The sequence below is a fragment of the Pan paniscus genome, chromosome 19 (genome assembly GCF_029289425.2).
Source record: "Pan paniscus chromosome 19, NHGRI_mPanPan1-v2.0_pri, whole genome shotgun sequence".
In the NCBI taxonomy this organism is placed as follows: Eukaryota; Metazoa; Chordata; class Mammalia; order Primates; family Hominidae; genus Pan; species Pan paniscus.
In genome coordinates this window covers 8,907,574-8,934,043 of record NC_073268.2, presented here as the reverse complement: position 1 = coordinate 8,934,043, position 26,470 = coordinate 8,907,574, and the positions used below count along the sequence as shown (strand labels likewise).

Here is a 26,470-nt window from a genome sequence, read left to right as displayed (position 1 = left end):
CACTAGAGGCGGATGCCACCATACCTGGCCTTTTCTTTTCCTTTCTTTTTTTTTTTCTTTTTTCTTTTTTCTTTCTTTTTTTTTTTTTTTTTTTGAGGGAGAGCCTGGCCCTGTCGCCCAGGCTGGAGTGCAGTGGCGTGATCTTGGCCCATTACAACCTCCGCCTTCCAGGTTCAAGCGATTCTCCTGCCTCAGCATCCACAGTAGCTGGGGTTACAGGCGCCTGCCACCATGCCTGGCTAATTTTTTGTATTTTTAGTAGGGATGGGGTTTCACTATGTTGGCCAGGCTAGTCTCGATCTCCTGACCTCATGTGATCTGCCCGCCTCGGCCTCCCAAAGTTCTGGGATTACAGGTGTGAGCCACTGTGCTTGGCCAGCCCTTTTTTTTTTTTTTTTTTTTTTAAGATGGAGTCTCGCTCTGCTGGCCAGGCTGGAGTACAATGGTGCGATCGCAGCTCACTGCAACCTCCACCTCCCAGATTCGAGCGATTCTGGTGCTTCAGCATCTCAAGTAGCTGGGATTACAGGCATGCGCCACCATGCTTGGCTAATTTTTTGGGGCATTTTTAGTAGAGACGAGGTTTCACTATCTTGGTCAGGCTGGTCTCAAACTCCTGACCTCAGCCTCCCAAAGTGCTGGGATTACAGGCATGAGCCACTGCGCCCGGCCAATTTTTAAATTTTTTTTGGGTCGCGCGCAGTGGCTCACGCCTGTAATCCCAGCACTTTGGGAGGGCGAGGAGGGCAGATCACGAGGTCAGGAGATCGAGACCATCGTGGCTAACATGGTGAAACCCTGTCTCTACTAAAAATACAAAAAATTAGCCGGGCGTGGTGGCGGGTGCCTGTAGTCCCAGCTACTCGGGAGGCTGAGGCAGGAGAATGGCGTGAACCCGGGAGGCGGAACTTGCAGTGAGCCAAGATCGCGCCACTGCACTCCACGCTAGGCGACAGAGCGAGACTCCGTCTCAAAAAAAAATTTTTTTTTTTGTTTTGTTTTGTAGAGGCAGGGTCTCGCTGTGTTGCCGAAGCTGGTCTTGAAATCCTGGCCTCAAGTAATCCTCTTGCCTTAGCCTCCCAAAATGCTGAGAATACAGGCCTGAGCCACTGCACCAGGCCCTTTTGCCCATTTTTGAATTCATGTTTTTTTCGTTTGTTAAGTGCTGAGAGTTCATTATTCCTGTTAGTAACCTCTTAGCAAGTAAATGGTTTGTGAGTATTTTCTCCTTTTCTGTAGGTTGGCATTTTGTTGTTGTTGTTGTTTTTTGCTATTATCTTTTTCTTTTTTTTTTCCCGAGAGGAGAGTCTCGCTGTGTTTCCCAGGCTGGAGTGCAGTGGTGCAATCTCAGCTCACTGCAACCTCTGCCTCCCGGTTTCAAGCGATTGTCCTGCTTCAGCCTCCCGAGTAGCTGGGATTACAGATGCCTGCCACCGTACCCAGCTAATTTTTGTATTTTTATGTAGAGATGGGTTTTCACAGTGTTGGCCAGGCTGGTCTTGGACACCTCACCTTAAGTGATCCGGCCACCTCGGCCTCCCAAAGTGCCGAGATTACAGGCGTGAGCCACTGCACCCAGCCTATTTTAAATTTTTACAGTAAATATTGCAGTAGCAAAATGGTTTTTTTGCTTTTTTTTTTTATTTTGACGGAGTCTTACTCTGCCGCTGTGGCTGGAGTACAGTGGCGTGATCTCGGCTCACTGAAAGCTCAGCCTCCTGGGTTCAGGCCATTCTCTCGCCTCATCCTCCCAAGTAGCTGGTACTACAGGCACCCGCCACCACGCCCGGCTAATTTTTTGTATTTTTAATAGAGACGGGGTTTCCCCGTGTTAGCCAGGATGGTCTTGATCTCCTGACCTCATGATCTGCCTTCCTCGGCCTCCCAAAGTGCTGGGATTACAGGCGTGAGCCACCGTGCCCGGCCCCTTTTGGTTTTTGTATGTGTTTTTTTTTGGTTTGTTTGAGGACCACTGCTTAAGCAAAGTAGGGTTTTTAAGTGAAAGCCTTTCAAAGTTTGAGGAAAGGGGATTAACTGATATATTGGAACTTTAATGTTGACTATTATAGGCATGCTTCACTGCGCTTGACTGAATTTTTTTTTTTTTTTTGCATTTTTAGTAGAGACAGGTTTTCACCATCTTGGTCAGGCTGGTCTCGAACTCCTGACCTCAGGTGATCCACCCGCCTCAGCCTCCCAGAGTGCTGGGATTACAGGCGTGAGCCACTGCGCCCGGCCAATCTAAAAACATTCTAAATGGCTAGTTGAGTTTGTCCAGATAGGGATCGTAACTGAAGAAGCTGTGGCTATGTAGCTAATACTGGTGGTTGCACCTTTCCTTGTCAGACTCCAGTCTAGCTGTCCCACATGTAGCTCCAGTTTAAAGTCACTCATGAGCCTTTGCTCATGCTTCTGCTTAAACCTGAAGTGTGTTTTGTTTTCTCCTTATCCATTGAGATTAGTTCAAATTTGACTTTCCCATTAATTGCTCCTCCTCCTGGGTCCCTGAAATACTTTATTTGGAATAGCACTTCATTCTTCTTCTTCTTTTGTTTTTGTGCTCTCTTGCCCAGGCTGGAGTGCATTGGCACAGTTTCACCTCACTGCAACCTCCGCCTCCCAGGTTCAAGGGATTCTTCTGCCTCAGCCTCCTGAGTAGCTGGGATTACAGGCATATGCCACCATGCCCGGCTAATTTTGTGTGTGTGTGTGTGTGTGTGTGTGTGTGTGTGTGTGTGTGTGTGTGTGTGTGTGTTTTTAGACGGCGTCTCGCTCTGTCGCCCAGGCTGGAGTGCAGTGGTGCGATCTCTGCTCACTGCAGGCTCTGCCTCCTGGGTTCACGCCATTCTCCTGCCTCATCCTCCCAAGTAGCTGGGACTACAGGCACCTGCCACCACTCCCGGCTAATTTTTTTGTATTTTTAGTAGAGACGGGGTTTCACTGTGTTAGCCAGGATGGTCTCGATCTCCCAACCACGTGATCCGCCCTTTCTGCCTCCCAAAGTGCTGGGATTACAGGCTTGAGCCACCGCACCCGGCCTAATTTTTTGTGTTTTTAATAGGTTTTGCCATGGTGGCCCGGCTGGTCTTGAACTCCTGGCCTCAAGTGATCTGCCCGCACGCATCAGCCACCCAAAGTGTGCTGATTACTGGCATGAGCCACCACAGCCAGCCTCCTCCTTGTAAAATAGTTATGTGTCTACCCTCCATTTCTAAATTTTTAAGTTGATGTGGACTTAGATTATGTCTCTTTTTTTTCTATTGGTATATCGTATCGTTTGTTGGACATAGTACACAGTACTCAGTAAGTGTGGATTTTCTTTTAAAACTGTAAATGGCTTAATCACATTTCCATGGCGTCTGTGTTGCCTTTTATTTTCTTTGCTTCCCTGCCTCCATTAACGTGAAATTAAATTTTGTTAAACTTTGAGGTATTGTCCAAGATTTCCTTTTTGCATTAATACTTTGTTAAATATCTCACACTTGTAATCCTAGCACTTTGGGAGGCTGAGGCGGGCACATCACGAGGTCAGAAGATCAAGACCATCCTAGCTAACACGGTGAAACCCCGCCTCTGCTAAAAATATAAAAACAAATCAGCCGGGTGTGGTGGCGGGCGCCTGTAGTCCCAGCTACTCCGGAGGCTGAGGCAGGATAATGGTGTGAACCCAGGAGGCGGAGCTTGCAGTTAGCCTACATCCCGCCACTGCACTTCAGCCTGGGTGATAGAGCGAGACCCCGTCCCAAAAAAAAAAATTTTTTTTTGTTAAATATGTGGGGGTGGTAGTGTGTGTACCGTTTGTCCCAGCCACTCAAGAGGCTAAGGTGGGAAGATTGCTTGAACGCAGGAGTTCAAGTCCAGCCTGGGCAACATAACGAATCTCTTAAAAAACAAACAAACAAACAAAAAACTAGGCTGGGCGCGGTGGCTCACGCCTGTAATCCCAGCACTTTGGGATGCTGAGGCTGGTGGATCACGAGGTCAGGAGATCGAGACCATCCTGGCTAACACGGTGAAACCCCATCTTTACTAAAATTACAAAAAATTAGCCGGGTGTGGTGGCGGGCACCTGTAGTCCCAGCCATTCGGGAGGCTGAGGCAGGAGAATGGCATGAACCTGGGAGATGGAGCTTGCAGTGAGCCGAGATCATGCCACTGCACTCCAGCCTGGGCGACAGAGCGAGACTCCGTCTTAAAAAAAAAAAAAAAGGCTTTTTGAAATAAGTGAACTATTGACTAGAACTTGGAGGTATATTTTTTGGTGATGGTTTAGGATGGAAGTGGTTCTGTGTATTTTATTAGTCGATATGTATATTGTAGCATATCAGTAGCAGGCTTAAAGCATAGTAAGAAGTAGTGCTCCACATACCTTTAAGTTAATTTTTATTGTATTTGCTTTTTCTTTGTATTATCATTGTCACTATTACAAACTGGAATAACTGAAGAAAAGATTGCTGTCTAGCATGTCATTTCTAATTCTGATTTTGGACTTAATTTTTGTAACACTTCTATTGAAATACCTTTAGGTTGGCAAAAGCAGCTTTCGATGATGCAATTGCAGAACTGGATACGCTGAGTGAAGAAAGCTATAAGGACTCTACACTTATCATGCAGTTGTTACGTGATAATCTGACACTATGGACTTCAGACATGCAGGGTGACGGTAAGCAAGCACGCAGTGAAACAGGCACCTCTTTCAGTTGCAGGATTTGTTTTTACTCTCTTTAGACATTCCTTGGCTTGTCGTTACATCAAGCTAGAATTTAGACTCACTGCCTGCCCTCTATGAAATTGTAATTGCTGCCTTTATAGGAAATGGTGCTACAGTACGGAGTTCCATTTTGGGAACTTAGTTTAGCTCTTCCTTTACACTGTTTCAAAGGTTGAGGACAGGAGGAGTGGACAGCAAGCAGTTTATTTTATCTTCATTCGATTCAATTTTAGGGGGCTGAAGTTAAGTGTATTTAAATCCAGATGGTATCAGTAGGTATTTATGAAGTTTTTCTCTTTGTTGAAATATTTTATCTAAAAGGGAACTGGTTTCCCATTTCCCTCTGGGATTCTGTAGAGAAATTGAATGTTGGCCCTTGGGTCTCTTTTTTTTTTTTGAGACGGAGTCTTGCTGCAACACCCAGGCTGGAGTGCGGTGGCTCGATCTCGGCTTACTGCAAACTCTGCCTCCCGGGTTCAAGCGATTCTCCTGCCTCAGCTTCCCAGGGTAGCTGGGGTTACAGGCACCCGCTATCACGACTACCTAGTTTTTGTATTTTTGGTAGAGACGGGATTTCTCCATGTTGGTCAGGCTGGTCTTGAACTCCTGACCTCAGGTGTTCTGCCCGCCTCAGCCTCCCAAAGTGCAGGGATTACAGGCGTTAGCCACTGCGCCCTGCTGTTTTTATTCTTTTTTTTTTTTTTTGAGACGGAGTCTCACTCTGTTGACCGGGCTGGAGTGCAGTGGCGCGATCTTGGCTCACTGCAAGCTCTGTCTCCCGGCTTCACACCATTCTCCCGCCTCAGTCTCCCGAGTCCGAGTAGCTGGGACTACAGGTGCCTGCCACCACACCTGGCTAGTTTTTTGTATTTTTAGTAAAGATGGAGTTTCACTGTGTTAGCCAGGTTGGCCTCGATCTCCTAACCTCGTGATCCACCTGCCTCGGCCTCCCAAAGTGCTGGGGTTACAGGCGCAAGCCACCGTGCCCAGCCTGTTTTTATTCTTAAGAGGTTTTCCTTGCAAACACTTCAGAGTATTTTACTAAACTTAATTGTGATGTTGAGTCTGTGTTAATGTTTACTTTAAATACAGGAGCCCAAATTTGTTATGTTTGTTGATTTTAAAGGAAATTTTATTCTCTGTCTAGAGAATCATTTTGATCCATGGTAGATTGTTGAACAGGGATGGAGAAGAGGACAAATTAGTGGGATATGAGTATTACAGGATAGTTTTACATTTGGTGGTGGTGGTGTTGGTAGGAGGTTGTAAACAAAGTCTGATGTCAGTTTTAGCTGCAGTTCCTTTAAGAATGTTTCTTAGGCTGTGCCGGGCGCGGTGGCTCACGCCTATAATCCCAGCACTTTGGGACGACATGGTGGGTGGATCACGCGGTCAGGAGATCGAGACCATCCTGGCTAACACGGGGAAACCCCGTCCCTACTAAATGTACAAAAAATTAGCTGGGCGTGGTGGCGGGCTCCTGTAGTCCCAGCTACTCAGGTGGCTGAGGCCGGAGAATTGCTTAAACCCAGGAGGCGGAGGTTGCAGTGAGCTGAGATACGCCGTTGCACTCCAACCTGGGCTACTGAGGAAAACTCCCCATCTAAAAAAAAAGAGAGAATGTTTCTTAGGCTGAAACATAAAACATATGTCGCGTTGCTTGAGGCTATCTGTAGTTTCTTTTGGGGAAAAGGACCTGCTGTATTGTCTTTGGAAGTAGTGTACTTTTTGAAAATGCTTCTGAAAGTGGGCACGTATGTGTCTTTTTTCTGGAAGGATCAAATCAGATTTGTGACTTTTGGGTTATGGTACTAAAGTGAGAATTAGGTGACTCAGCTTTTAACATTTACTAGCTTTATGATATGTTTAGGATTTGACTAGATCAGGATTGGCATGAGATATTCACATACGTAGGACTTACTTACACACTTGCAACAGTGCCAGATGGAGCCACAGAACAGTTCCCAGCGCAGCATTTCAGGCAGCTACTCCCAGCCCTTGGGACTCAGAAATAATTTACCAACTCTGAACAAGTGGCTTCTAGCTTGAAAATCTATCCTATGCCGGTTGCAGTGGCTTGTGCCTGTAATCCCAGCACTTCGGGAGGCCAAGGTGGGAAGATGCTTGAGCCTAGGAGTTCAAGACCAGCCTGGGCAACATAGTAAGACCCTGTCTTTAAAAAAAAAAAAAAAAAGCCAGGTGCAGTGGTATGTGCCTGTAATCCCAGCTGCTTGCAAGGCTGAGGCAGGAGAATTGCTTGAACCCAGGAGGTGGAGCGTTTCAGTGAGCTGAGATCACGCCCCACTGCACTCTAGCCTGGGTGACAGAGCGAGGCTTCATAGAGCAAGACTTTGTCTCAAAACAAAAAACAAAAACAACAGCCAAGTGTGACAACGCATGCTTCTCAGACGGCTGAGGTTGGGGGATCTTGAGGCTACAGTGAGCTTCGATTGCGCCACTGTATTCTAACCTGGATGACTGAACGAGATGCCATCTCTTCAGGGAAGAAAAAAGGTTGTAACAACAACTATGAAGAAGAATGGCCAAACAGCTGTGGACTCGTAACAGTCATCCCCAGCTCAGATACTGGTATCTCTCTGCCTGTTGATGGAGGGAAAGCATGCGGAGAGTTTGGGGAGTGGGATTGACTTCAGGAAATGATATACCTCTCACCTCTGGGGACATGTTTTTGAGAGTAAAAGTAATAAGTAATGAAAGTGACCTGACTTGAAAGTTTTTCTGTGTGTGTGTTTTATTTTTTTATTTTTTATTTTTTTTTTGAGATGGAGTTTTGCTGTTGTTACCCAGGCTGGAGTGCAATGGCGCTATCTCAGCTCACTGCAACCTACACCTCCTGGGTTCAAGTGATTCTCCTGCCTCTGATTCTCCTGCCTTATCCTCCCTAGTAGCTGGGACTACAGGTGTCTGCCACCACCACTCCTAGCTAATTTTTTGTATTTTTAATAGAGACAGGGTTCCACTATGTTGGCCAGGCTGGTCTCGAACTCCTGACCTCGTGATCTGCCCATCTCGGCCTCCCAAAGCGCTGGGATTACAGGTGTGAGCCACTGCGCCTGGCTGATTTTTTGTTTTGTTTTGTGAGACAGAGTCTCTCCCTGTCGCCCAGGTTGGAATGCAATGGTGCGATCTCGGCTCACTGCAACCTCCGCCTCCTGGGTTCAAAGGATTCTCCTGCCTCAGCCTCCTGAGTAGCTGGGATTACAGGTGTGCGCCACCATACCCAGCTAGTTTTTTGTTTAGTAGAGGCAGGGTTTCACCATGTTGGCCAGGCTGGTCTCGAACTCCTGACCTCGTGGTCCACCTGCCTCGGCCTCCCAAAGTGCTTGGATTACAGGCGTGAGCCACTGCGCCTGGCCATTTTTTTAAATTATTATTATTTTAATAAAAACATATGCTGGGCACAGTGGCTCACGCCTGTAATCCCAGCAGTTTGGGAGGCCGAAGTGGACGGATCACCTGAGGTCGGGAGTTTGAGACCAGCCTGACCAACATGGAGAAACCCCGTCTCTACTAAAAATACAAAAATTAGCCAGGTGTGGTGGCGGGCACCTGTAATCCCGGCTACTCAGGAGGCTGAGACAGGAGAATCACTTGAACCCGGGAGGCAGAGGTTGCAGTGAGCCAAGATCACTCCATTGCACTCCAGCCTGGGCAACAAGAGCAAAACTCTGTCTCAAGGAAACGAAACAAAACAAGAAAACACATTTGATGCCAACTCATAACCAAGTCTGGATTACTTCTGTAGCTCATTATCACTGATAACCAAGAGTTGATTAATCAAAGTAGACTACCTGTCAGTCTATGTACAGAACTAAAGATAATCCTTATTCTTGGTTGTCGAGTACAGTTTTAGGAAATGGATCATCTTAAAATAGGGTAATACGGCCTTGCGCAGTGGCTCACGCCTATAATCCCAGCACTTTGGGAGGCCGAAGCGGGCGGATCACCTGAGGTCAGGAGTTCGAGACCAGCCTGACCAACATGGAGAAACCCCATTTCTACTAAAAATACAAAATTAGCCAGGCGTCGTGTCACATGTCTGTAATCCTAGCTACTGGGGAGGCTGAGGCAGCAGAATCGCTTGAACCTGGGAGTTGGAGGTTGCGATCAACTGAGATCGCGCCGTTGCACTCCAGCCTGGGCAACAAGAGAGAAACTTCTTCCAAAAAAAAAAAAAAAAAAAAAAAAATACAGGGTAGTACCTTTGCAGTTTTTAAAAATCTAGTGAAATTCGGCTGGGCACAGTGGCTCACGCCGGTTAATCCCAGCACTTTGGGAGGCTGAGGCGGGCGGATCACGAGGTCAGAAGATCAAGACCATCCTGGCTAACACAGTGAAACCCTGTCTCTACTAAAAATACAAAATTAGCCGGGCGTGGTGATGGGCGCCTGTAGTCCCATTTACTTGGGAGGCTGAGGCAGGAGAATGGGGTGAACCCGGAGGCGGAGCTTGCAGTGAGCCGAGATAGCACCACCGCACTCCAGCCTGGGCGACAGAGCAAGACTCCGTCTCAAAAAAAAAAAAAAACTAGTGAAATTCATTTGTGTTCAATTCGTTATTGAGTCTATAAATCAGTTGATTAAATTTGGTTAATCAGAGTAATTTTCACTTAATTTTTATTAGGTGAAATACTTTTATTTATGTAATGTTTCCAGTCATGAAATAGTTCAACAGTGAAAAATTCAGGTGGTCTGTTGACATTCTGGTACAACTAACAAACTCTGAATACACAAATAGTTGTGGGTACAAAGAAATTGTTCATCAGTTTGAGAAGTTGAATTTGTCAAAAAATAGAGTTTTTGAGATGGAGTATCACTCTGTTGCCCAGGGTGGAGTATAGTGGCGCAATCTCTGCTCACTGCAACCTCCACCTCCAGGGTTCAAGGGATTCTTCTGCCTCATCCTCTCTGAGTTGCTGGGACTACAGGTGCCCACCACCACACCTGGCAATAATTCGTATTTTCAGTAGAGACAGGGTTTCCCCGTGTTAGCCCGGATGGTCTCAATCTCCTAACCTCGTGTTCCACCTGCCTCGGCCTCCCAAAGTGCTGGGATTACAGGCCCGAGTCACTGCACCTGGCCTAGTATTACATCTTTTTTTTTTTTTTTCTTTTTTCCTGAGACAGAGTCTTGCTTTGTCACCCAGGCTGGAGTGCAGTGGTGCTATCTCGGCTCACTGCAAGCTCCGCCTCCCGGGTTCACGCCATTCTCCTGTCTCAGCCTCCCTGGTAGCTGGGACTACAGGCGCCCGCCACCACGCCCGGCTAATTTTTTTTGTATTTTTAGTAGAGGCGGGGTTTCACTGTGTTAGCCAGGATGGTCTCGATCTCCTGAACTCGTGATCCGCCCGCCTCGGACTCCCAAAATGCTGGGATTACAGGCGTGAGCCACTGTTTCCGGCCTACATTTTTTAATAAATTGGTTTTGAAACTGCAATGGTGCCTCCCTGTAATCTCGGCTGTTCAGCAAGGTGAGGCAGAAGGATCACTTGAGCCCAGGAGTTTGACACCAGCTTGGGCAAGATAAAACTTCATCTCACAAAATAAAATACTACTTTTGTGACTTGGGTTCCGTGGTGAATATAGGAGAATCGTCATGAAAGTGGCAGTTTACTAGGATGTGACTTTGCATTTAGTTTAAGGATTATTTAGATTTTTTTGTTTTTTAAAGAGACAGGGTATTTATGTCTTTTAATTTTAGAATATGTTAATGTCTGTCCCAGCATGTTGGAACATAATTTCTTTAAAGGGAGGGATCATTGCTTTTTCTCAAGTGATTTTAGTCCCTTTACCCTGTGGTAAGAGGATTGTTTCATATACGAATCCATAGGTAGGAAATACATGTTCTCCCTGCCTGTTCCCCTCTCTCCAAAATGTAGATACACTGGGCAAAGAAACATAGCCAAGGAATCCTTTTTCCCCTAATATCTGTATGTCTTTCAAGAGGATATTACTTCCTTCTCAGAGTAGAAGGGAGGAGGAGTAGACAGATTGTTGCTTAGAGTGAAGTTTACACGAAGTAAAACCAAAGTCTGGCTCCTGTATCATTGTTTTCCTTTGTCCTGCTCTGTTGGTTTATTTTTCTTGTAATGTTGCTTTCATATGATTGTTCTCCCTCCCTTTTTCCTTGCAATATAGATTCCTAAAGGAAAACCCAACTCTTCCTTTCCTAAAAACTCTACTTTGTAAGTCATGTTCATGGCACAGTGAATTCTGCTTTCAGTTTTGGTTCTTCACTAATCATGCCTGCGTATGATCGTCCTGTTGCTTACAGACTCTGCCTGTTCCACCTTCCAGGGCGCTGACCTAAGCCTTTTCCGGCCTGCTCCTCCTGCCTACTGTGGTTGGATGTGATGTATATGACAGTGACATTTTTATGCCAAAGTTACTTGGAACTTCTGGCACATCTCATGGTTGCTTACAAGCGAGTTGTGTTCTAGTGTTTGTGTTAATGATATTTTGGCAGTGATTTGCTGTTAGAGTGAATGTTCCTATCATGTTTCCTACGTTTGAATACATTATTGTCCTTTGGAGAACAGTTGGGTGCCCATCAGTTCTTTCATCCCTAAGCAATTTTTTTTTGCCTTTGCATGTTTTTTTTTTTTTCTGTATTCTGAATTAAAGATCTTCATGTATTTTAAGTAGTTTTTAAATTTTATACATTTTTTTGAGGCGGAGTTTTGCTCTTGTTGCCCAGCCTGGAGTGCAGTGGCATTCAAAGCTCACTGCAGAAATAGAACTCCCCCACCTCAGCCCCCCAGGTAGCTGGGACTATAGACATGTGGCCCCATGCCCAGTGTATGTAGTTTTTTTTTTTTTTTTTTTTTGAGACGGAGTCTCGATTGTCGCCCAGGCTGGAGTGCAGTGGCACAATCTTGGCTCACTGAAAGCTCCGCCTCCTAGGTTCACGCCATTCTACTGCCTCCCGAGTAGCTGGGACTACAGGCGCCTGCCACCATGCCTGGCTAATTTTTTTTCTTTTTTGTATTTTTAGTAGAGACAGGGTTTCACCGTGTTAGCCAGGATGGTCTCGATCTCCTGACCTCATGATCCACCTGTCTTGGCCTCCCAAAGTGCTGGTATTACAGGCGTGAGCCACCATGCCTGGCTCCAGCATACGTAGTTTTTTACTTTTAGTTTTATTTATTTATTTATTTATTTATTTTTTGAGACGGAGTCTCACTCTGTCACCCAGGCTGGAGTGTAGTGGCATGTTCTTGGCTCGCTGCAACCTCCGTCTCCTGGGTTCAAGCAATTCTCATGCCTCAGCTTCCCAGGTAGCTGGGATTACAGGCATGTGCCACCACGCCAGGCTAATTTTTTGTATTATTTTTTCAGTAGAGATGGGGATTTACTGTGTTAGCCAGGATGGTCTTGATCTTCTGACCTCGTGATCCGCCCGCCTTTGCCTCCCAAAGTGCTGGCATTACAGGCGTGAGCCACCGTGCCCGGCCTTATGTTTATTTTTTGTAGAGACAGGGCTTCACTGTGTTGCTGAGGCTGTAAGTGGGTTTTGAAGTCACACAGCAATGTCAGGCGTTTCCGCCGCAGAAGAGATTTGAAAACTACTGAAACCTTGATGCTGTGACATTTGTCATTTTGAGATCATTTAGGCTGTTTCAAAGCTGTACTCAGTGTAAGTGCTTCATGTGTGTAGGCAGCTAGTTTGGTGTTACTTGTCCATCCTAATTAAATAATTTAACAAGCATTATGAATGGATAGTCATTTGAACATTTATGATTCTTGGGTTGATTTTTCATTTATTTTGATTCAAACTAGTTAACTGTGTAGTAATTGTAAGTGGTTTTTTTTTTAAAGTACAAGTGAATGTAACTTTTACCTGTTACATCATTTTTAAGGGAAAAGCCTGCATGCTTCTTTATTTTGGCTGACTTGTTTAATGCATACTAATAGGTAGATGACCCTCCAACCAATAGGTGGCTTTCTGTTGCATGTCATAGTGCAGTTGAAACTCCTTAGGGTAATCACCCTCTTTAAAAAGGCAAAAAACAAATAGCATGAGTGAAGTGGTCCAAATGCCATTCTTTAATAACCTCAGTGGTCTGATTTACTTTGAGCATGCTTTGTTTCACTCTGAAGTAAAATCTGATTATAGTTTGGTGTATCTGGCCAAGATACAAAAGCTGAAATATTTATAACAGCAGAACCCCACAATAAAATACGATAGAACTTCTTGGGAACAGTTTATTGCTCAGTTAACTTATTTTGAAGCATTTCTGATAATTAGCTTGTGGGTAAATTAGATTTTGCAAAAAGTTTGCAAAATACTCTTGATTCTTGAAGAGGTGAGGTTATTGAGAAAGAGTATTTTGACCCAAGATTTATGTGAAAGCTTGAATGTCGTTTTAGTAAGATGGTTTCCTTGGCTGTCTACTTCAAGAGCTTATTTAGCGTAAAAACATTGAGTTGTACTGCGCATCAGTTTTTTTCATTCTGTTGAGCAATAAATACTTTCAGGACCATAATCCCTTCTTGGCTTAGGCATCTCAGGTGTCAAGGATGATAGAAGTCCTTTGCCTGCGTTTAATACCAATTGTAGCAAATAGAAGAGTCTTTATGCTTGGAATGACACCTTTGTTTGTGGCTGCCATAGCCTAATGTAGTCAGTACGAAATAATTGACTTTTTTTCTTTTTTAACAGGTGAAGAGCAGAATAAAGAAGCGCTGCAGGACGTGGAAGACGAAAATCAGTGAGACATAAGCCAACAAGAGAAACCATCTCTGACCACCCCCTCCTCCCCATCCCACCCTTTGGAAACTCCCCATTGTCACTGAGAACCACCAAATCTGACTTTTACATTTGGTCTCAGAATTTAGGTTCCTGCCCTGTTGGGTTTTTTTTTTTTTTAAACAGTTTTCAAAAGTTCTTAAAGGCAAGAGTGAATTTCTGTGGATTTTACTGGTCCCAGCTTTTAGGTTCTTTAAGACACTAACAGGACTGCATAGAGGCTTTTTCAGCGTTACTGTGTCGTCTCCGTGCCAGATGTGGCAAGATCACCATTAGCAAATGGAAATTACATTTGAAAGCCATTAGACTTATAGGTGATGCAAGCATCTAAGAGAGAGGTTAATCACACTATAGAGGCATAAGTGGTATCAGTTTTCATTTTTCTAATTGTTTAAACTGTGTTTTATACCAGTGTTTGAAAGTAATTGGGTGTTAGCTTGAGATGGTTAAAGGTTGTTTGGGGAGGGACTTCGTTGTAATGGTTTTGCTGTAAAAAATGTTTCCAACTCCGCTGAAATGTTGCTGAAAAGCATGGTGCTGGTAACAGTTCAACAATCCGTGGCTGCTCATTCTTGCCTACTTTACTCTCCCACTGAAGCAGGTTAGCGTTGAAGGTGGTATGGAAAAGCCTGCATGCCTGTTCAATTCTTTGTTTCTTCTCCTTCCCCCTCCCCCTACCTCCTTCCCCTCACTCCTCCCCTCCTTCGCTCGCTCAACCTCTTTTGTTCAGTATGTGTAACTTGAAGCTAATTTGTACTACTGGATATCTGACTGGAGCCACAGATACAGAATCTGTATTGTTCTTACTGAAACACAGCATGGAATTAACATTAAACTTAAATAAAACAAACCTAAATTAAAAATGCCAAATATCGCGCCTCCATCCTTTATACTTCTAAAATAAAATCTCTAGTCCAAACACACTGACAGTATTATGTTTGCCTGAATGTGAAACATTCCTCCTTTTTTCTTCCATAAATAATTTGTTTGCTTCCCAAAGATGTATGTTTTGGAAAAAAATTGCCTGTAGTCTGGTTGTGAAGAACACTGAGTCAGTTGATGGCATGTCTTGTCCTCCAGACCAGGCAGCAACATGGTATTTATTTTAATCATTAAAGTACAACAAGAGTAGTACAAGGTGTAATTATGGATTATTTTCTAGCATAGTATTTCATACAACCAAATAAGGCTGAATGTCTTATAATAATTCTTAGAGGTAAAAACTGTGTGCCCTCTTCCTCCAGAGGCTAGTGGCAGTAGTGGAGAATTACTCAATCCTTTCTTAGGAATCCATACACACATTATAGACAGCAGTATAGCAGTCTCCCTTTCCAGAAACACTGTATAAGAAGCTTCTTTCCATAAACAGTTTATACATCAGTGTGTATAGATACCTAGTTACTGTAGATCTTTTTATGTTAGGCATTCAGATGTGTCTCATTCTGACTGCGTAACATTGATGTACACCTGATTTTGTTAAGACCAGTTTGCTCCTTTTGGGCAGGCTCTGCAGGAAATACCCTTGCAACAGTTTTTGCTTAAATATTTGTATGTATCTGGAAGGTACATTTCTAGATTCCCTGTGTCAGTAAACATTTTTCAGTTGATAAATGCTTTCTCGTCACACTTTGTCTTCTAAAATTGGTTGTTGAGACTGCAAGTTTACTCTCGGTTTAAAGTGTTAGTAGCAGAGATTTAGGAAATGAACAGATTAGCGATATCGTAGTAGCGTTTAGTGAGTGCTGGCAATGAGAATAAACATGTTTTTGTGAGTTGCTTTTCCGAGAGATAGGGAGACCATTGAATATAATCATATGCTGCTGTTTGGAGCAAGCTCCAAGAAGCTTTCAAGTTGATTTGCTCTGTTTCCAGCACACCTGCTACCCTTAAGGGTCAAAATCCAAGGAATTCGTCAAGTCTGTTGCAGAGTTTAAAGAAACCACTTGGCTGGGCACGGTGGCTCACACCTGTAATCCCTGCAATTTGAGAGGCCGAGGCGGGCAGATCACGAGGTCAGGAGATCGAGACCATCCTGGCTAACACGGTGAAACCCCGTCTCTACTACAAGTACAAAAAATTAGCTGGGCATGGTGGCGCACGCCTGTACTCCCAGCTACTTGGGAGGCTGAGGCAGGAGAATCGCTTCAACCCGGGAGGCAGAGTGCAGTGAGCCGAGATCACGCTACTGCACTCCAGCCTGGGCGACAGAGTGAGACTGTCTCAAAAAAAAAAAAAAAGGAAAGATCCTTATCAAAAATTGAAAGGCCGGGCGCGGTGGCTCACGCCTGTAATCCCAGCACTTTCGGAGGCCGTGGTGGGTGGATCACGAGGTCAGCAGTTAAGAGACCAGCCTGGACAACATGGGGAAACCCTGTCTCTACTAAAAATACAAAAAAATTAGCCAGGCGTGGTGGCGGGCGACCACGCTGGGTGTAATTAACACCCAGCGACTTGGGAGGCCTGAGGCAGGAGAATCGCTGGAAACTGGAAGGCGGAGCTTGCAGTGAGCCAAGGTCGCGCCACTGCACTCCAGCCTGGGCAATAAAAGCAGAACTCCGTCTCAAAAAAAAAAAAAAAAAAAAAAAAAATTGAAAGGCAGCCAGGGAAGCTGCAGAAAGGTGCCGTAGCCCTGTGAGGACGGTGTCACTCCCAGTTCCTGTATTTGTGGGCTGGAAAGGGAATTGCCCCCAAACTTTTCTGGTTTTGATTTGAGTCTTCCTTTGAGGATCAGTCGACTTAAATAGAAGTTTTTAGTTAGTTACAACTTGAATGTAGCTAATATGTGTTTTTAATTACAAATCTCAGTACTTTGCTGCCTTGGAAAAGGAAAACCCAAAGGATTCCTACAATGTTAGAAGCGACAGTAAGTGGGTTTGTGTACAAGCTCTGTTCCAGGTGGGTGCTCAGAACAGCACGTCTGCAAAGTTAAATTTCGGTCCTATAGGAAGATGGGGGATGAACTTCCATCACTGAAAGGGGAAACTGGTGGGATAAATGGAGACATTAATTGGCTTCTGTCCCAGACAAATGCCTTGAGCCTTATAAATGAGACCCCAAATTAGCTGCTTCCTGATCCTAGGACAATAGAGGAGAGTGGTGCTTGCTGAAAAATCGGGATAAAGGTGTGAACCCTGTGTTCTTTTGAAAATTGTAACAAGTAATAGTTCATGGAAAACTGGTGAAATTCTAGAGTGTGTCATTAAAGGAAGCCTTTGTGAGCACCGTGAGAGGAAATGGGAATGCTCCCAGATCCAACCTGGATCAGGAAAACCAAGTTGTTTTATCCTGTTTCTTTGAGTTCGTAGGATTATAATAGATACCGTTAATATTTAGCTAACATTGGCTGGGCGCGGTGGCTCACGCCTGTAATCCCAGCACTTTGGGAGGCCGAGGCGAGCGGATCACGAGGTCAGGAGATCCAGACCATCCTGGCTAACACGGTGAAACCCCGTCTCTACTAAAAATACAAAAAATTAGCCGGGCGTGGTGGCGGGCACCTGTAGTCCCAGCTACTCGGGAGGCTGAGGCCGGAGAATGGCGTGAACTCGGGAGGCGGAGCTTGCAGTGAGCCGAGATCGCAGCGCTGCACTCCAGCCTGAGCGACAGAGCGAGACTCTGTCTCAAAAAAATAATAATAATAGTTTTGCTAACATTGAGTATCAGCTTTGCACCAGGCACTGTGCTCGTTACTAAGCAATGTCTGGAATCTCGCACGTAAGCGCTCAATAATAATCAGGTGAGCCTGCGTTGTGCAGATGGGAAAGCTGAATGGGAAGTAGTTAAGGAACTTGCTGAAAGCTGCATGGCTAATGATTCAAATATAGAATTCAGTTCATCTGTATCACTGAAGAGTCTCATTAGGCCATACTACCTTTTGCTCTTCATTAAAACTATTTTCTTGAAATACTATATTCCCCCTTATTAATATATTCTAAAGTGATCATTTAAAGTATTTAAACTTTTTTTTTTTTTTTTTTTTTTGGAGACAGAGTCTCGCTGTGTCGCCCAGGCTGGAGTGCAGTGGTGCAATCTTGGCTGACTGCAAGCTCCGCCTCCCAGGTTCACACCATTGTCCTGCCTCAGCCTCCAGAGTAGCTGAGACTACAGGCGCCCGCCACCACGCCCGGCTAATTTTTTGTATTTTTAGTAGAGATGGGGTTTCACCGTGTTAGCCAGGATGGTCTCGATCTCCTGACCTCGTGATCCGCCTGCCTCGTCCTCCCAAAGTGCTGGGATTACAGGTGTGAGCCACCGCGCACGGCCACATTTTCGAGGTCAGTATATGTTTCATGATTAATACATGTCTTGGAAAAGCTGCAATACGCATATTCACCAGTGTATTAGATTTGAAATATAAATGATACAATTATTTAGAGCTCAGGTGGCTACTGTCCAAAAAGTTTATTTTGTAGGTTAAGGTTTTGGCAATTTTTGTTTTTTTAATTTAGCTTAATTTGGAAATTAAAAAAAAAATTTACAATTGGATCAGTACTTCATTTCAATTTACGATACTTTACCTTGGACAAATAGAGCCACAGTCTACATGGAGAACAGCGATTATGGGTTGTCAAGTTGCCTCAGTGCCGTGACAGTTTTCTAGAGAACCAAAGCCTTAATACTTGAAGGTCACATTCGTTTGTAGCTGCTTTTGGTGGAGACATTTCCAGTGGGCCTGCCTTCTAGGAAACGGTCTCAGCTCCTGCTTTGGGGCAGAGCCTGGGTCGGCCCTTGTAGCACCAGTTCACTGTGCTGGACAGGAGGTAACCGGCCTGCTGTGTATAAGGGGAGACAGAAAGTTATTTTTTTATTTTTATGTGAGACAGGGTCTTGCTCTATCGCCCAGGCTGCAATGCAGTGGCACGATCATGGCTCACTGACCTCAGCATCCTGGGCTCCAGGGATCCTCCTGCTTCAGCCTCCTGAGTCGCTAGCACCACAGGCGTGCACCACCGCATTTGGCTAATTTTTGTATTTTTTGTGGAGTTGGAGTTTCACCATGTTTCCCAGGCTGGTCTCGAACTCCTGGGTTTAAGCAATCCGTCCACCTCAGCCTCCCAAAGTGCTGGGATTACAGGCGTAAGCCGCCGCGCCCAGCCTGGAAGTGTTCTTGTATGCAGTTCCTGTATTTTTAAAGTAAACTTTTACTCAAGTGTAACGTAGAAACATAAACCAAAGGTGTATAGCTTCATGCATTTTCACAAAGGGAATGCACCATTTAACCACCGCCCACATCAAGAAATAGAACAGGACCAGCATCCTATAAGACCCCGTTATGACCCCCTCTCAGTGTTTACTCTCTCACCCCCAAAATGGAAACTAGTATTTTATCAACTTCAGTTAGTCTTGGTAGTTTCTGAATTTGATAGAAATGGAATCATACAGTATTTTCTGGAGTTTTATCTCTCAGCGTGTTTGTGGTATGAATCCATGTCATTGTGATAATAGTGTGTTTTCATAGCTATGTAGTATTCTGTGGCAATTGTATACCACTGTTCTGTGGATGGACATTGGAGTATTTTCATGTTTTGGATGTTACAAATAATGTTACGAATATTCTTGGACATGTATTTTGGTATATACATGTGTGCATTTATAAGTAATTAACTGGGTCATTAGAGATGAACAGTAGATAAACTATAAAAGTTTTTTAAATGAGTTGTACTATTTTACAGTCCTATCAGCTGGGTATGAGAGTTCCAGCTACTCCACATCCTCACTGACGTTGGATAAGATCACTTTTTTTTTTTTTTCCTAGAGAGACAGGGTCTCACTCTATCACTCTGGTGAGCATGCAGTAGCATGGTAATAGTTCATTGCATTCTTAAACTCCTGGGCTCAAATGATCCTCCCATCTCAGCCTCTTTTTTTTTTTTTTTTTTCGAGATGGAGTTTCACTCTTGTTGCCCAGGCTGGAGTGTAGTGGCACGATCTCAGCTCACTGCAACCTCTGCCTCCCGGGTTGAAGTGATTCTCCTGCCTCAGCCTCCCGAGTAGCTGGGATTACAGGCGCCCACCACCACACCCGGCTAATTTTGTGTTTTTAGGAGAGACACGGGGTTGGCCATGATGGCCAGGCTGGTCTCGAACTCCTGACCTCAGTTGATCTTGCCTCCCAACTTTGCCTTGGCCTCCCAAAGTGCTGGGATTACTGGCGTGAGCCACCAGCCCCACCTCAGCCTCTTGAGTAGCTAGGACTGTAAGTGTGTGTCACCATGCCTGGGTAATTTAATTTATTATTATTTTTTGGTAGAGATGGAGTCTCACTATGTGGCCCGGGCTGGTCTGGAACTCCTGGTCTCAGGCGATCCTCCAGCCTCAGCCTCTCTCAGCACTGGGATTACAGGCATGAGCCACTATATCAGCCTGATCACTGTTTAGTTACAGTGATGCTGGTGGGTATGTAGGTGGGTATGTAGGAGGTTTAATTCTGGATTGAGTTTGCCTTTCTCTGATTACTAATGAGGTTGAGCACTTTGTAATATATTGAACATTTGGATATCTCTGTTGTTACTTTTTGCCCGGTTTTCTGTTGGGATGTCGTTTTGATACTGACTTCTAAGCGTCTTTATTTAGTATGTTTTTGGAGTTGTTTTTGTTACTGTCTTCTTCCATGCCGTGCCTTGCTTTTTCATTCTCTTAATGATGTCTTTTGAGGAACAGAAGCCCTTAATTTTAATACAGTCCAGTTTATCCATCTTTTCCTTTAAGGTAAGCACTTTCTATGTCCTATTTAAAAAATACTTGTCTATTCTAAGATCATAAATCTTTTTTTTTTTGAGACGGAGTCTCAATCTTATGCCCAGGCTGGAGGGCAGTGGTGCCATCTTGGCTCACTGTAACCTCCACCTCTGAGGTTCAAGCGATTCTCCTACCTCAGCCTCCCAAGTAGCTGGGATTACAGGTGCGCTCCACCACGCCAGGCTAATTTTTTTTTTTTTTTTGAGATGGAGTTTTGCTCTTGTTGCCTAGGCTGGAGTGCAATGGCAAGATCTCGGCTCACCGCAACCTCTACCTCCCAGGTTCAAGCGATTCTCCTGCCTCAGCCTCCTGAGTAGCTGGGATTACAGGCATGCACCACCACGCCTGGCTAATTTTGTATTTTTAGTAGAGACAGGGTTTCATCATGTTGGCCAGGCTGGTCTCGAACTCCTGACCTTAGGTGATCTGCCTGCCTTGGCCTCCCAAAGTGCTGGGATTACAGGCGTGAGCCACCACGCCTGGCCAGGTCATGAATCTTTTATGTTATTTTCTAGGAATGGTTTGCCTGTCATGGCTAGATGTAGAATCATCTAGAATCTATTTCGTGCATGGTATGAGGGAGATGGTTAAAATCTTTTCCATATAGAGATCCAATGGACCTAGCACAATGTATTTTCTCATCGGTCTATTTGTCCTAATGCCAGTGCCACACTAGATTTAAAATAATTCAATATTCAGTAACGTGAGGCCTCCAGGTTTGCTGTTCAAGATTTTATTGGTTTTTGCATTTCCGCGTACATTTAAGAATCAGTTTGTCGATTTCAGTAACAGACCAGCAACAACAGAAACCTGCTGGGATTTTGCTTATGATTTTATTAAATCTATAAATCGATTTGGGGAGCAATTAACATTTTTTTTTTTTTTTTTTGAGATGGAATCTCACCCTGTCTCCCAGGCTGGAGTGCAGTGGCGTGATCTCGGCTCACTGCAAGCTGTGCGTATCAGTAGTTTATTCCTTTTATTCCTTTCATTCCTTTTATTGCTGAGACGTATTCCATTGTTTGACATACCTCAATTTGTTTATTCACCTATTTGATGGACATTTGGGTGTTTCCAGTTTTTGTCCATGACAAATAAAGCACCTGTAAGTGTTTGTGTATAAGTCTTTATATGGGCATGTCGTTCCTTTCTTGTGGATAAATGGCGGAATGGTTGGATGGCATGGCAGGAGTATATTTAACTTTTTTGGAAACTATCCAGGAGTTTTACAAGGTGGTACCATTTGACGTTCTCACCAGCGCATGTGAACGCTCCCATTCCTTCACATCATCTCCAGCACTCAGCATAGTCCGGCATTGACATCTTGCCTCTCCGATAGGTTTATGGTGGTATCTTGCACTTTTAATGCCTATTTTCTAGTGACTAGGAATTGATATTGACCATCTTGTTATGTGCCATTTGCCATCTCTATATTTTCTTTTTTTTTTTTTTTTGAGACGGAATCTCGCTCTGTTGCCCAGCCTGGAGTGCAGTGGCGTGATCTCGGCTCACTGCAACCTCCACCTCCTGGGTTCAAGCGATTTTCCTGCCTCAGCCTCCCAAGTAGCTGGGACTACAGGCACGCACCACCACGCCCGGCTAATTTTTTCTATTTTTAGTAGAGATGGGGTTTCACCGTGTTAGCCAGGTTGGTCTCGATCTCCTGACCTCGTGATCCGCCCGCCTCGGACTCCAAAAGTGCTGGGATTACAGGTGTGAGCCACCGCGCCCGGCCTGTTTGGGCCTTCTTTAACTTAAGTAATGTTTTGTGCTGTTCAGTGTGTACAGGTCTGTCAACGATTGTCTCACATCTTCCCCTGAGCATTTAATAATGTTTGATGGGACTGCAAATGCTTGCTTTTTACATTTCAAAGCTTTCTTTTGATTGCTCGTTGCTACTTTAAAGAAATATAATTTATTTTTGTCTATTAATATTTTATTCTGCAACCCTGCTAAACGGACGTATTAGTTCTAGTGGGCTGCTTTCTTTTGCTTGTAGATTCCTTCAGGTTTTCTACATAATCATGTCTATGAATCTATACAGTTTTAATTCTTTTATGCGTTTATCTTGCCCACTTGCACTGGCTGGAACCACTAGTACAACTTGTGTGTGTGTGTGTGTGTGTGTGTGGTTTTTGTTTCTTTGTTTTGAGGCAGATTCTCACGCTGTTATTCAGGCTGGAGTGCAGTGGCACAATCTCAGCTCCTGCAACCTCTGCCTCCCCGGTTAAAGTGATCCTCCCACGTCAGCCTCTCGAGTAGCCGGGACTACATGCGCGCCACCAGGCCCAGCTAATTTTTGTATTTTTTGTAGAGACGGGGTTTCTCCATGTTAAGATGGAGTTTCTCCCAGGCTAGTCTCGAACTCCTGGGCTGAAACGATCCTCCCGCCTCAGTCTCCCAAAGTGTTGAGATTACAGGCACAAGCCACTGTGCCTGGCCCTGATTCTTTTTAAAATTTGTTTTTCTGGGCTGGACATGTGTGCTCGAGGCGGGTGGGTCACCTGTCTCAGCCTCCTGAGTAGCTGGGACTACAGGTGCACACCACCATGCCCGGCTAATTTTTGTATTTTATTAGAGACGGGGTTTCACCATATTGGCCAGACTGGTCTCGAATACTTTTTTTTTTTTTTTTTTTTTTGAGACGGAGTCTCGCTGTCTCCCAGGCTGGAGTGCAGTGGCGCGATCTCGGTGCACTGCAGCCTCCGCCTCCCAGGTTCAATAGATTCTCCTGCCTCAGCCTCGCTAGTAGCTGCGACTACAGGCGTGTGCCACCACACCTGGCTAATTTTTCTGTTTTTAGTAGAGATGGGGTTTCACCAGATTAGCTAGGCTGGTCTTAAACTCCTGACCTCACCTCAAGTGACCCACCCACCTTGGCCTTCCAACGTGTGGGGATTACAGGTGTGAGCCACTGCACCCGGCCAAGTGTTCTCTTTTCACCATATCTAAGCCAACATTTATTGCTTTTTGACTTTTAAATTACAACCATTCTTGTAGGAGTAAGGTAGTCTCTCCTTCTGGTAATTTAATTTGCATTTCCTTGATGATTAGTGATTTTGAGCATTTTTTTCATATTTGTTGCCTGTTTGTGTATCTTCTTCTAGAAATATCTATTCACGTCCTTTGCCCACTTTTTTTGTTTGTTTGAGATGGAGTTTCACTCTTGTTGCCCAGGCTGGAGTGCAGTGGCGCAATCTGGGCTCACTGCAACCTCCACCTCCTGGGTTCAAGCGATTCTCCCACCTCAGCCTCCCGAGTAGCTGAGATTACAGGTGCCCGCCACCACAGCTGGATAATTTTGTGTTTCTAGTAGAGACGGGGTTTCATCATGTTGTCCAGGCTGGTCTCGAACTCCTGACCTCAGGTGACCCACCTGCCTTGGTCTCCCAAAGTGCTGGGATTACAGGTGAGAGCCCCTGTGCCCAGCCGTTCTTGGCGTCTTGAACAAGGAACTGGACAAAACGCACAAACAAAGCAAGGGAGCGGTGAGGGACTTATTGGAAATGAAAGCACACTCCACAGAATGGGGGCAGCCCGGGCACAGGGGCTCAGAGGCCGCCTTGCAGAGTTTTTGTGAGTTTGAATACCCTCTACTTGGGGTACGCTGTATGTGAAAGGAGAGGAGGTAGGAAAGTTACAAAGTCATTTACTTGGCTTACGCCCCACGGAGGGGATATTTCCTGTCATAGCTGAAGTGTGAATGTGCCTTATGTTCCCTGACTCCAGACCCTATTTTCCTGCCTCAAAAAGACCAACATGGCCCCATACGAGTTTCTAATCTCGGTGCTCGAGGGAATTAAGGCAGATACTCAGGTTAGTATGATACAAGGCAGAATATGATTAGTGAGATGAGGTGCAGTCATAACACCTAACATTGTATATAGATAACAGATCTATAGTAACTTACACAGTATTTTTTCATGTATTATCTGTTTTGGCTTCATAATAATCTTTTGGTTAAGATAGCAATTATCAGTCTCATTTTACAAAATTAAGTATTGAGACGCTTGTCAAAGGTGAAGTGGGTGTGAAATGATGCGGAATAGATTTAAATCCAGGTCATCAGGTCGTCAGTCTCCCGAGTCCAGTGTGTTCTTGGTGAGACCATTCTGCTTTCCTTGCTGGTGCTTCTGCTTCACACAGTGGCACTGCCTCTCAGCCAGTATTTCCGTCTTAACAGCACGACTGTCTTTTGTCTTTTTTTTTTTTTTTTTTTTTTTTTTTTTTTTGTTGAGACGGAGTCTTGCTCTGCCGCTCAGGTTTGAGTGCAATGACATGATCTCAGCTCACTGCAACCTCCACCTCCCGGGTTCAAGCGATTCTCCTGTCTCAGCGTCCCAAGGAGCTGGGATTACAGGTGCCCGCCACCATGCCCGGCTAATTTTTGTATTTTTTTTTTTCTTTGCTATAAATACACGTGTTTGGTGAGTGAGGGGCAACAGAAGGCAGAGAGATGGCGCTGTACACAGCTGGTATAGGCTTGGAGGTGGAACGCCAGAGTGACAGACACACAGACAGTCCGCCCAGCAGGGCAGGCCGGGCAGCATTCTGGGGCTTGTAACACTTGGTTGGTGGGCGAGAGCCAGCAGGAGGTCGGGCCTGGGGCTGGAGGGGCCGAGGCACCCCGCAGGCTCAAAGGTCCAAGGTCCTGGGTGGCATCAGTGGTGGCGCCTGGGCTCAGCTCACATCATTCAGGGCCTTGCGGGCAAACTCGGGCAGCACAAAGGCGGCGCGGTGCACGTCGGAGTTGTAGTACTTCAGCTGCATCTGCGCCACCTGCTGCTTCGTCAGCGGCTGCACCGGCTCCTGGAAGTTCGTGCTCGGGTTCTTGCTGCACAGCATGAAGCCGATCTGGCCGCTGGGGTAGGTGGGGATGGTGCAGTAGGCGTAGGCCACCACGGGGAACAGGGACTGGCAGAACTGCCGCATCTCCTTGATGAGGTCCAGGTGCAGCCACTGGCACTCGCCCTGGCAGCAGAGGACACCATCTTCCTTGAGGGCTGTCTTCATGAGCTGGTAATAGGACTCCTTGAAGAGACTTTCGGCGGGGCCCATGGGGTCTGAGGAGTCAGTGATGATCACGTCGAAGGCATCCTGATTCTGTTTCATGAACTCAAAACCGTCACCCACATGTAGGGTCAGCTTCGAGCTAGAGTAGCCAATGGCCATGCCTGGCAGGAACTTCTTGGAGACTTGGATGACATCCTCGTCGATCTCACACTGGACCACGGACTCCACGGAGGGGTGCTTCACCACCTCACGCAGGACACCTCCATCTCCGCCCCCGATGATCAGCACCTTTCGCGGGTTGGGGTGGCTGCAGAGAGGCAGGTTGGCGATCATCTCCTGGTAGGAGAACTCGTCTCTCTCCGTGCACTGGATGACACCGTCCAACACCAGCACGTTGCCATAGGTCTTACTGAGGAAGACGAGGATGTCCTGGTAGCGCGAGCGCCGGTGGTGGAGCAGCTGCTCCACCTGCAGCGACAGGGCCTGGCCGGGCCACAGGCTGCAGGTCTCGCGGAACCAGCCCTCGCGGATGGCGGCGGGGCCGGAGGCAGCGGGGCCGTCGGGGCCGGGCTCCATGGCGGGCGGGCGGGCGGGCGGCGCGGGGCGCGGGCCCGGGACTGCAGGCCGCGCGGCGCCGCAGCACAACGGGACCAGCTCCGCCCGCCGCCCGCGCCGCAACCTTAATTTTTGTATTTTTAGTAGAGATGGGGTTTCACCATATTGGTCAGACTGGTCTTGAACTCCTGACCTCGTGACCCCGGGCCAATGCGCCCGGCCTCTTTTGTCTTACTGTAGTATTTGTGCAGCTAACTTGAATTTTAAGTATTTTGGGCCAGGCATGGTGGCTCACGCCTGTAATCCCAGCACTTTGGGAAGCCAAGGCAGGTGGACAGCTTGAGCTCAGGAGGTCAAGACCAACTTGGGCAACATGGAGAAACACTGTCTCTATAAAAAATACCAAAAATTAGTCAGGTGTGGTGGCGGGTGCCCGTAGTCCCAGCTACTTGTGGGGCTGAGGCAGGAGGATCACTTGAACCTGGGAGGTTGAGGAGGCTGCAGTGAGCCGAGACTGTGCCACTGCGCTCCAGCCCGGGTGACAAAGTGAGACCCTGTCTTAAAAAAAAAAAAAAAAAGAAACTTGTTGGCTTGATTTCAGTGTTCTTCAGACTTTGGTTGGTTGACTGCATGTACTATTGCGAGGGAAAAACATTCCATTTCAATAGCTTTCCCACCCCATGT

The 26,470-nt window shown here is 45.8% G+C and overlaps 2 protein-coding genes across 3 annotated transcripts in view; one reads left to right on the top strand and one right to left on the bottom strand.

Moving 5' to 3' along the window:
• YWHAE (tyrosine 3-monooxygenase/tryptophan 5-monooxygenase activation protein epsilon) overlaps window positions 1-14,350 on the top strand; it is a 55,302-nt gene extending 40,952 nt beyond the window's left edge. For both annotated transcript variants that reach the window (XM_003816836.5, XM_008969937.4), the window contains 2 exons: window positions 4,527-4,663; window positions 13,394-14,350. In XM_003816836.5, coding sequence (XP_003816884.1) covers window positions 4,527-4,663; window positions 13,394-13,446 — 190 coding nt within the window. In that variant the 3' untranslated portion in view covers window positions 13,447-14,350. The remainder of the gene's footprint in view (window positions 1-4,526; window positions 4,664-13,393) is intronic.
• Window positions 14,351-24,602: 10,252 nt separating this feature from the next.
• Window positions 24,603-25,815, bottom strand: LOC100993236 (spermidine synthase). The gene has a single exon (XM_008969986.4). It carries the CDS (start codon window positions 25,805-25,807, stop codon window positions 24,899-24,901), a length of 909 nt encoding a protein of 302 aa, XP_008968234.2. The 5' UTR covers window positions 25,808-25,815; the 3' UTR covers window positions 24,603-24,898.
• Between the last annotated feature and the right edge of the window lie 655 nt (window positions 25,816-26,470).